At 36.9% G+C, this 11,708-nt stretch overlaps 1 protein-coding gene across 1 annotated transcript in view; it reads left to right on the top strand.

The window, feature by feature from the left end:
* The first annotated feature begins 536 nt into the window (after nt 1-536).
* Nucleotides 537-11,708, top strand: part of wnt7bb (wingless-type MMTV integration site family, member 7Bb) — a 49,943-nt gene continuing 38,771 nt past the window's right edge. The window contains exons 1-2 of the mRNA XM_016503155.1: nt 537-804; nt 10,971-11,197. Coding sequence (XP_016358641.1) covers nt 722-804; nt 10,971-11,197 — 310 coding nt within the window. The 5' untranslated portion in view covers nt 537-721. The remainder of the gene's footprint in view (nt 805-10,970; nt 11,198-11,708) is intronic.

Below are 11,708 nucleotides of genomic sequence, written 5' to 3'. Positions count from 1 at the left end.
TGGCATTTAACAGTTTTATAATGGCTGAGTGACCACAAAAAAATTAGTCAGGACGCGTATTTTCACGTAGCAGTAAATAAATGCTCACTAAAGCAAGCCACTGAATAGCTAACCATAGCAACCGCTCGCAGATATCCGTCAGGATCATTATTGGATGAAATATTGATAATCTCATTGTTTATCAGACTACTATAGCTTTTCATAACCCAACAACATAATGTTTTGTTTTGAAAGTCTTTTAAATTACGTTTTGGCGCTAAAACGCATGAGATGAGTTGAACCCCAAGAGATTCACATCGAAATTGTAATTAACTAGCCACAGAAAATTCCGTGATAAAATGGAGCCCAGGATGTGACTGTGTAACTCGGTTACCTCTCCAGGGCACGGGCGCGCTGTCAGTGTGGCCCCTAGTGGCCCCTTTATCCAAAAGTGGGCGGATGGTGGTGGTGTGATGGTGCCGTCCTCTGCCCAATGGCAGCCCGGAGTCTCCGGAGAGGAGAGAGCCACTTCTGTTTCCATCCCCAAAGCCCCCAAAAACCCACCAGAACGCTCCGACGGAACGAACCGCGCGATGACACAGCGCGTCTCCTTCGCACACACACGCGTCTGGGAGTTACGCGCAGCCTCAAAGAAGCTCCGCTCGCGAACACCACAGACGTGCAACTGGAACTAAACGTGTTTCTTTCTCTCAGTCCGTCAGAAAAGCGTCCGTATGTCACCATGATCCTCTTCTCCTCGCGCAGTGTGCTGCTGTCTGTCTATTATCCGCAGATCTTCCTCATCCTCACCAGCGGGAGCTACCTGTAAGTTTACAAACGTCTAAATCTGTTGATTTCGCCTTCGTGCGATGCAAGTCACAAGTTTGGACGCACTTGACTAGAATTTCTTTCTTACGATGGCTTAAATGTTTTAGGGGATGTGTACAGTGTGTGCACTATATAGGAATTGCTTTACAAACCGAACATTTAAATGCATGTTTTGAAATGCATTAGTTGGACAGGTGATAGAAACCCACCTAACAAGTGTAGCATGCATGGGATCTCCTTTGATACTTTTTGAGAAACATCCCACATCCTTCACAATTATCCCAAAGGAACATGTACAGGATTCCTGCTGGAATTTCTATCATGGTAATATGGAACTAATTGAAGTCCCTGTTGGGATGAATCCATTTTTTGACTTATTTGTATATGGAATACTGGACAGATAAAGGAAGTTGCTAGGAGTTTTTGATGTCCAGTTTTACTGGGAATAGTCGTAGCTTTGTTGGGAATTACGTTTTGAAAGATCTAGTTTTATTTTATGTTTGAAACATTCAAAAAAATGGATGCTGGGATCCTTTAGAATTGCTTACTATGACAGATTCCAATATGAATTCTTCAGAATTATTATTTAAAAATTTTTTTAAATTTTTTTTTTTTACAAATTTGGTTAATGAATGTCCAGAGTAGAGCTGAAATCTAGACAAAGGAGAAGCTCAAATATAGGAAAGATTTCATTTGCGTGACACATGTTGACATATGTTGAGTTTTCATCACTTTACTACAATGTTGAAAAGTCAGAATAAAGAGCGAGTAGATGTGTCTAAACCTTTGACTGATCATGTTTGAGTATGGATTAATAAAACATTAACGTTTAGCATTGATCCAGGGAGATTCCTGCATCTAGACTGGTTTTGCGTTGCAGTTGTGACCTGTGATGCGTTGAGTAAATACAGTAGTTAATATTTCATTTAGATAAGCTTCATGAATGATGCTGTTGATTGTGTTAATGAGACTCTTAGGAACTTGTGTTAAAATGCAAGATTCAGTTTAATCCAATTTCACAAGATTTTTTTTTATTCTCATGTAATCTGAAACTTTAAAGGGAAGTCCATGAACTTACAATGTAAGGAATGTTTTGTCAGGTAACCATGAAAAATGTGTCATGTGGTGGTTTTATTCTGATTATTTAATATGACTGAATCATCTTAATCATTTTTAGGGTCAGGATAGATAGAAATAGCTCCTTAATGTAACAACAACTGAAGATTTCTACTTGTTACAATGTAGAAGAGGGAATTAAACTGCAAATCTGGTTGGGGTTGGTAAATGTAAGTGTTCAGTGTTGAAGCTGAATAGAAGAGAATTTCATTTGGCCACTGAGTGGCAGAGAAGTTCAGTAAGATTCATATATAAAGTGTGTGTATGTGTTCAATTATGAGTCACTTTGGTTTTACAGACAGACGGTTCCTCGGTTCAACCTTCACCTGCTCTAAACACCGACACAAACACGTTTTGCATGCATTTGATTGCAATAATACTAATGAAGTAGAGGACAGTGGGGCTAGTTGTCACACAGAATATTTCTCATTTAATGTTTATTTCTGCACAAACACAAAACTTAAAGCAGTTGAACTTTACTGCTATTATTGCTCAAGAAATTGATCCCTAAAACGGGGCAAGTTGTCACGATATATGGGGTAATCTATTTATATCACAGGCCATATTAAGACTTTTCAGCATAATGTAAGTAATGAAAATGAAACCACAAAAATATAAAAGTTTAACATGCGTGCATCTGGCCTAAATTGAAATTAAATGAAATTGAAAAAACTGCATGCGACAACTTGCCCCGACCTGACTTCTTATGAAATATCTGAATTCTTATGAAAATGTGAATTTTAAAAATGTGATAGACGACTAGGAAAAAACATTGAGAGATTTGACTTTTGACTTAAAGCTTTATAGTTGTTGAGTTTAAGCCCTTATGGCAACTACTCTGTGTGACAACTAGCCCCAGTCTCCCCTAGATTTACATTCATATTATTTACGTTTACAAGTTCAAGTACATTGTATTTGCATCTTGTCCAAGTGAACTTCTGAACAGCACGTTTGACTGACAGCAATACATTTGGTCTCCAAGCTGGTCTGTAAATTCTTTTTCCTATAATTTCTTCTCAAACCCTTGTTGTGTCTCTTTGTCAAATGACCTCCAGACCATGGTCCTAATTTAGCAGCTGGAGACCCCAAACTCAATTTTCAAAATAGATGTGGGTTTTTGCTGGCATTTAAGTGAGTAAGTCTATGTATAGCATTGGTTTGCACATCACAAATTGCTTTTACATTTTAAACCATCTTAATTCGGCACATTGCAAATTTGATACATTTTGTGGAATTAATGGCTTTTAAAGGAAGGTTAAAAGGAAGTTTGTGGTCGGTGCTTTTTTCTCGCTAATATTTATGGTAATGTTTGAGTTTTTTTAGGAAGTCAGGAATCAGGGAATCTCTCACAGGGCGAATCTACTTCATCTGAACGAATTTTTAAAATATACTTGTATATTTCAAACAAGTTTTGTAAGGTTTCTAACACCATACATGTTGATATTTAGTATAGTGGTTGATTTCCAATAAAAACTTCTCAAACTTTTACATTTGGTCCCCTCCAATTCTACATGCATTGTTGCATACTTAAAATAAAATATAAAATGAAACATTGGCTGATGTTATCACAATGTGTTTTCCAATATAAATTACGCAGCATAACTATTTAATCCTAGATGATAAAACAACTTATTTTTGGGATAAATATCATTTCCCTATGTCCCATTAGTATGAAGCATGCTCTGCTATTCTGTAAGAGACATAGTCTTAATAAATTGCAGTTTTAGACATATAAATAGGCCCATAAAAGTCACATTTGCTCTTTTTCTCAATGCTTAAAGATGTACAGTCTGAGGCTTGAAAGTTTTCCGGTGCCACTTCGTCCATGTTGGTAGTTTAGAGTTTGTTTTAACAGGATTTGTTTTAAGTAGAATGGACTGGGTGATAGCTGGAGCCAAGCGCACAGGGAACATTTATTTTCTTGTGTTTAAAAGTAGAGTGCATTTACTCATCCTGTGGATTATTTATTCCTCATTTACCAGGAAATCCTACTCATGTTTGAAATCTTCCTCGTGAGACAGAACTGATTTATTTTGTCATATTTTATATGGACCACAATTAAACTTTCACTCGGGGCTATTTAAATGTAGAGTCAGTTGGTAAAAACACGGATATTTTCAGATGGGAAAATACCATTCGTGTTTTGTAGGAGTTAAAAATATCCAGCGTTACCTGTAAACTTAAGGACTAGTTAAGTAGCCTTTAAACATGCAGCTTTACAGTTCGCATTTTAGAACAGACTGAAGTTGATGTGGATCTTAATATTGATTTTCTTTAATTATCTTCATCTCAAATTATGTCAAAAATGAGTCATACTGTAGCGTACAGTGTTAATGTGAAAATGTGTAAAAGCTCAGATCATTTGGTTTTTAAGAAGAGTTTGACGAGTTCATATTGAGATCAGATTTTTCAGACCCTTTCTCTCTGATCAGTGTGTGACGCGCATATTCCTGAGGCTCACTGCTTTGCGTTTTACATCACAATAACCTGCTCTGAAGGATCCAGTCTATATTCAACTTGTTTAACCGAAGACATCACTTGTTTAACCAGAAACAACGTCAGTCGGTACTTTATGACTGTGGATGAGCAGGACAGCCATAATAAGAGGTTTTAAATGAAAGCCAAATAAATTAAAGAAAAGAGGGTGGAGTGTTTCATTTGTTTCTAGAGCAGCATGTTCTGTGGCCCACAATCTGATTTATCTAGCTATGGGGAAAAAAACATTTGCAGATGAAACTATGTGATATATATATAATAGTTGCCAGGGTGTTGTTATGCAGTTACTATGGTGTTTCGACTTTTTTGTTTCTCATTATGCAGTTGCCAGTTTGTTGCTTGTTGTGTGTAGGTTGTTGCTATGCTGTTAATATATATTTTTTTATGTTTTGAAGCTTGTTATGTGGTTGCTAGGGTGTTGCTTTGCAGTTACTAAGGTGTTTTGAATGTTTTGTAGTTCGTTATGTGGTTGTCAGGGTGTTGCTATGCAGTTGCTAAGGTGTTTTGAATGTTTTGTAGTTCGTTATGTGGTTGTCAGGGTGTTGCTATGCAGTTACTAAGGTGTTTTGAATGTTTTGTAGCAGGGTGTTGCTATGCAGTGCAGTTACTAAGGTGTTTTGAATGTTTTGTAGCTCGTTATGTGGTTGCCAGGGTCTTGCTATGCAGTTGCTAAGGTGTTATGGATGTTTTGTAGCAGGGTGTTGCTATGCAGTGCAGTTACTAAGGTGTTTTGAATGTTTTGTAGCTCGTTATGTGGTTGCCAGGGTCTTGCTATGCAGTTGCTAAGGTGTTATGGATGTTTTGTAGCAGGGTGTTGCTATGCAGTGCAGTTACTAAGGTGTTTTGAATGTTTTGTAGCTTGTTATGTGGTTGTCAGGGTGATGCTATGCAGTTGCTAAGATGTTTTGTAGCTTGTTATGTGGTTGTCAGGGTGATGCTATGCAGTTGCTAAGATGTTTTGTAGCTTGTTATGTGGTTGAACCATTTTTAATGATACAGTTTGATATTAAAAGATTGAGATCAGATTGAAATTTTTTTTAAAAGGTTTTTGAAAGAAGTCTCTTCTGCTCACCAACGCTGCATTTATTTAATCAAAAATACAGTAAAAACAGCTAAATATTTTTACAATTCAAAACGACTGTTTTCTCTTTGAATACAAGTTAAAATGTAATTTATTCATGTGAAGCAAAGCTGAATTTACTCCAGTCTTCAGTGTCACATCCTTCAGAAATAATTTTAACATGCTGATTTGCTGCTAAAGAAATATTTCTGGTTATCATCAATGTTGAATGTTGTGCTGCGTCATATTTTTGTGGAAACCATGATACATTTCTTTTAGGATTCTTTGATGAACGGAAAGTTCAGAAGAACTGCATTTACTTGAAATAGAAATCTTTTGTAACGTTATAAACTGTCGCTTTTGATCAATTTAATGCATCCTTGCTGATGCTGAATAAAGATTTCTGTAAGTAAGCATTATTTACAAACAATATTTATCTCACTTTGCATTGTATTCTGTGATTACCAAAGATAGGCTACATGGGATGCTGCCTTTTGAATCTGGCCACATTGCTTTTTGAAGGTGCTCATGATGCTCTGTAGGTAGGCAGCGCACAAGGTTTGGAACAGATCTAGAGATTTGGCAGCAAAACTTCATAGTCCTCACAGCGGCCCACCTAATGCCCAAACACACTGGTTTGGATGGCTTTGGAGGCACTGCATCACGCCACTATATTAACGTGTGATGGAGTGTTAGTTTGTGTTCGCTGAAGGGTTTAAATAAACATACACTTTTAGCTGCTCTCCCCTTGCGACTCCATTATATGCAGAAACAGGAGATGTTTCTTAAACACAGAGTGAGAGAGGGGTCCCTCGGCTGCATCCCACATGTGGTTTTGTATTTAAGAGTAATTCTTAAGCCTTTGTTGGACATGGAAACACGACCAGAAAAGAAGCAAACCAGCCGTATCCGATTTCCAATGAACATTCCGCGTCTTTGTTCCACACCGTTTGATCTGTTTTGACGGGGAATCCATAAGTCGCAGCTATTCTCCCAGCAGCGAGACCGGCCCGTCCACCCCTGCGTGCCGTTTCTGCTGACACACGCATTGCTTGTTGCAACTCGCCGCGCTTGCGGTGCAGTCCTCGGCAGCCAGTGACGTCACTCTTCAAAGTTGGCATGCGTCTTGCCGAGTCTTTACAGCCCTCGTCTCTGACATGTTTGAAAGGCACATATCTGAACGGGTTCAATGCTCGTAAACATAGAAGCCTGCTTGTTTAGCCACGCGGGTTTGTGCAAACACAGAGCGCCGAAAATACTCAGCGCGCATATTAAGAGCGCTGTCGAGGGCTGTATCAACACGAGAAGCCGTATGATGACAGAGATGTGTGCGTTTGGAAAATTACCCACTTTGTGTGGTCACAGTTGCATGAAAATATGAGTTGAATCAAAAAAAGGGGCATGAAAAATATGATCTTTATAACCAGTAACACATTGTTCTGTTCTGTCGTGTATATTGTTCTTTTGTTTTCTATTCAGTTCTGTTTTAGTCTGTTCAGTCATGTTCAGTGGTGGTATTCTATTCTATTTATTTTATTCTATTATTCTTTATTCTGCTATATCATGTTCATTGGTGGCATTTTATTTTATATTGGTTGTATTCAATTCTATTTTACAATCATGCATTGGCTGGTTCAGTTCTGTTCTGTTCAGTTTTGGTCTTTTATTTCATGTTTGTTTATGTTGTTCTGGTTCTTTCAGTTCTGTTCTATGTTATGGATGTTTTGTAGCAGGGTGTTGCTATGCAGTGCAGTTACTAAGGTGTTTTGAATGTTTTGTAGCTTGTTATGTGGTTGTCAGGGTGATGCTATGCAGTTGCTAAGATGTTTTGTAGCTTGTTATGTGGTTGAACCATTTTTAATGATACAGTTTGATATTAAAAGATTGAGATCAGATTGAAATTTTTTTTAAAAGGTTTTTGAAAGAAGTCTCTTCTGCTCACCAACGCTGCATTTATTTAATCAAAAATACAGTAAAAACAGCTAAATATTTTTACAATTCAAAACGACTGTTTTCTCTTTGAATACAAGTTAAAATGTAATTTATTCATGTGAAGCAAAGCTGAATTTACTCCAGTCTTCAGTGTCACATCCTTCAGAAATAATTTTAACATGCTGATTTGCTGCTAAAGAAATATTTCTGGTTATCATCAATGTTGAATGTTGTGCTGCGTCATATTTTTGTGGAAACCATGATACATTTCTTTTAGGATTCTTTGATGAACGGAAAGTTCAGAAGAACTGCATTTACTTGAAATAGAAATCTTTTGTAACGTTATAAACTGTCGCTTTTGATCAATTTAATGCATCCTTGCTGATGCTGAATAAAGATTTCTGTAAGTAAGCATTATTTACAAACAATATTTATCTCACTTTGCATTGTATTCTGTGATTACCAGAGATAGGCTACATGGGATGCTGCCTTTTGAATCTGGCCACATTGCTTTTTGAAGGTGCTCATGATGCTCTGTAGGTAGGCAGCGCACAAGGTTTGGAACAGATCTAGAGATTTGGCAGCAAAACTTCATAGTCCTCACAGCGGCCCACCTAATGCCCAAACACACTGGTTTGGATGGCTTTGGAGGCACTGCATCACGCCACTATATTAACGTGTGATGGAGTGTTAGTTTGTGTTCGCTGAAGGGTTTAAATAAACATACACTTTTAGCTGCTCTCCCCTTGCGACTCCATTATATGCAGAAACAGGAGATGTTTCTTAAACACAGAGTGAGAGAGGGGTCCCTCGGCTGCATCCCACATGTGGTTTTGTATTTAAGAGTAATTCTTAAGCCTTTGTTGGACATGGAAACACGACCAGAAAAGAAGCAAACCAGCCGTATCCGATTTCCAATGAACATTCCGCGTCTTTGTTCCACACCGTTTGATCTGTTTTGACGGGGAATCCATAAGTCGCAGCTATTCTCCCAGCAGCGAGACCGGCCCGTCCACCCCTGCGTGCCGTTTCTGCTGACACACGCATTGCTTGTTGCAACTCGCCGCGCTTGCGGTGCAGTCCTCGGCAGCCAGTGACGTCACTCTTCAAAGTTGGCATGCGTCTTGCCGAGTCTTTACAGCCCTCGTCTCTGACATGTTTGAAAGGCACATATCTGAACGGGTTCAATGCTCGTAAACATAGAAGCCTGCTTGTTTAGCCACGCGGGTTTGTGCAAACACAGAGCGCCGAAAATACTCAGCGCGCATATTAAGAGCGCTGTCGAGGGCTGTATCAACACGAGAAGCCGTATGATGACAGAGATGTGTGCGTTTGGAAAATTACCCACTTTGTGTGGTCACAGTTGCATGAAAATATGAGTTGAATCAAAAAAGGGGCATGAAAAATATGATCTTTATAACCAGTAACACATTGTTCTGTTCTGTCGTGTATATTGTTCTTTTGTTTTCTATTCAGTTCTGTTTTAGTCTGTTCAGTCATGTTCAGTGGTGGTATTCTATTCTATTTATTTTATTCTATTATTCTTTATTCTGCTATATCATGTTCATTGGTGGCATTTTATTTTATATTGGTTGTATTCAATTCTATTTTACAATCATGCATTGGCTGGTTCAGTTCTGTTCTGTTCAGTTTTGGTCTTTTATTTCATGTTTGTTTATGTTGTTCTGGTTCTTTCAGTTCTGTTCTATTTTTACTCATTCATTGTTTTTCTTTTCTATTCTATTTGATTTCATCCTATTCTGCTCTACAGTTATGTCTTGGATTCTATTCTATTCTAAATTACAGTTATGCGTTGGCCTATTCACTTTTGATAAATTCTATTCCATTTTATTTAATCAATATTCTGGTAACTTTTATTCTATGTTTTCTTCAGTTATGCTGTTCTGGTCTATTCAGTTTTACTCTTTTCATAATTTACGTTCAGTTATGTTTTTCTTTTTCTGTTCTATTTGTTTTTGTTTTGTTCTGCTGTAAATTTATGTCTTGGTCTATTCTATAGTTGTTTTTCTTTTCTGTTCTTTTTGTTTTTATTCTATTCTGCTCTACAGTTATATCTTGATCTATTCAATTCTATTCTGTACTGTTGATTCTGTTCTATATTACAATTATGTGTTCTATTCATGTCTGTTCAATTCTATTCTGTTTTGTTCAATTACATTCTGCTTATTTTTATTATATGTCCTGTAATGTTTTGCTTTCCTTTTCGATTTTTTTTTCTCTACTCTTCATGTATGACTTGTTCTGTTCTATTTTATTCTATTAAATTATGTTTTATTGATTCTATTCCATATTACAGTTATGAGTTGGCCTATTCACTTCTGTTCAGTTATATTCTGTTCAGTTTTCTTCCATTATGTCATACTCAGTTATGATGTTCTGGTATATTCAATTCTATTTTATTCATTTTTGTTCAATTATGTTTTCTTTTTCTATTCTATTCGTTTTTGCCCTATTCTGCTCTATAGTAATGCCCTGGTCTATTATAATCGATTGATTATATCCCGTATTACAGTTAGGCTATGCGTTGGCTTATTCGCTTCTGTTCAATTCTAATCTGTTTTGTTCAGTTTTGTTCTGCTCACTTTTTATTCTGTGACATGCTTAGGTATGTTGTTCTGGTCTATTCAGTTCTATTTTATTTTATTCTTTCATGTTCAGTCGTGCTTTTCTTTTCTATTTGTTTATTTGTTTCTGCTCTACATTCATGTCTTGGTCTATTCTATTGTATTCTATCCTGTGATTCTATTCTTTATTACAGGTATGTTGGCCTATTCCCTTCTGTTCAAATCTATTCTGTTTTGTTCATTTATATTCTACTCACCCTTACACTATATAATGTCAAGTTATGATGTTCTAGTTTATTCATTTCTATTCTATTTTATACATTTACATTCAGTTATGTTTTTCTTTTCTACTTTTTGTTTTGGTTCTATTCTGCTCTACATTATGTCTTGGATTATTCATTTCTATTCTATTCTATTGATTCTGTTCTTACAGTTGTGTATTGGCCTCTTCACTTCTGTTCAATTCTGTTCTGTTTTATTACATTCTTCTCACTTTTATTCTATGTCATGTTCAGTTATGCTGTTCTATTCCTTTTATGCATTACTCTTCAATTATGTTTTTCAAGTCTGTTTTATTTATTCTCATTCTATTATACTCTGGTGTTGTGTTCTGTTCTAATATATTCTATCCTCTGTATTGGTCAGATCTTTACTATCTCTTTTTACTTGCACTACTGTGGGTGAATCACATTTGTTAAGCAATAAAAATGCATTGGGAAATGTGCGAGTTTTCATTTGAGAGGTAGAAATGTTCACCCATTTCAAGTAGTGCTTATGAGATACTATAGAGATCTCATTTGTGATAGTTCTTTGGTGCAGGTGTTATTGTTAAAAGTAATGATGGGACAAAAAGCACTTCAAGCAATTAACTGCTTAATTCTGATGTGTGTTTAAGGTCATAAACTATCCACCGTATGCTATGATGCAAGTAATGTTCATCTTTACTATTTGTGTTTGTCTCTTCTGTCCCACAGGGCTCTTTCCTCTGTGGTGGCCCTTGGTGCGAACATCATCTGCAATAAGATCCCCGGTCTCGCACCCCGCCAGCGTGCCATCTGCCAGAGCCGGCCGGACGCCATCATCGTGATCGGAGAGGGGGCACAGCTGGGCATCAACGAATGTCAGTACCAGTTCAGATATGGCCGCTGGAACTGCTCGGCGCTGGGTGAACGCACCGTCTTCGGACAGGAGCTGCGAGTAGGTCAGTGCTTGTCACGGGTCTTTAGCGCGCTTGGTTTGTTTTCGGGATGGTGTGAAACAAGATCTGGGTTCAGACACAATTACCACTGGGTTGTTAATCGAAACACTTGCAAATAACTCTAAGTATTCCCATTCATCTCAGTGGCAGTTTCTTTAACCTCAGGTTGATCCTGAACCTGTAGTCTTGTGAATCTGTCAAAATATGTATGGATAATTCATCTAGAATCAAGAGGAAAATAATAAATATTATTTTGCATAAAGACAATAAAGCCTATTTTCATGTTCAAATTCTCATTATTACATCCAGATGTTTTCTCTTTTGTGTTTTGTATTTTAATACCCATAATACTTTTTCAATACAATATAATACTAAATGGCAATATGTAATACTATTAATTAGTGCTGTCAAACGATTAATCGCACCCAAAATAAAAGTTTTGGTTTACATAATATATGTGTGTACTGCGTTTATTTATTATGTATATATAAATACACACACATACAGTATATAT

The sequence above is a fragment of the Sinocyclocheilus anshuiensis genome, unplaced genomic scaffold (assembly GCF_001515605.1).
Source record: "Sinocyclocheilus anshuiensis isolate Anshui unplaced genomic scaffold, SAMN03320099.WGS_v1.1 scaffold1858, whole genome shotgun sequence".
Lineage (NCBI taxonomy): Eukaryota > Metazoa > Chordata > Actinopteri > Cypriniformes > Cyprinidae > Sinocyclocheilus > Sinocyclocheilus anshuiensis.
Note: the sequence above shows the minus strand (reverse complement) of the source record. Positions and strands in the feature narration are given on the sequence as shown.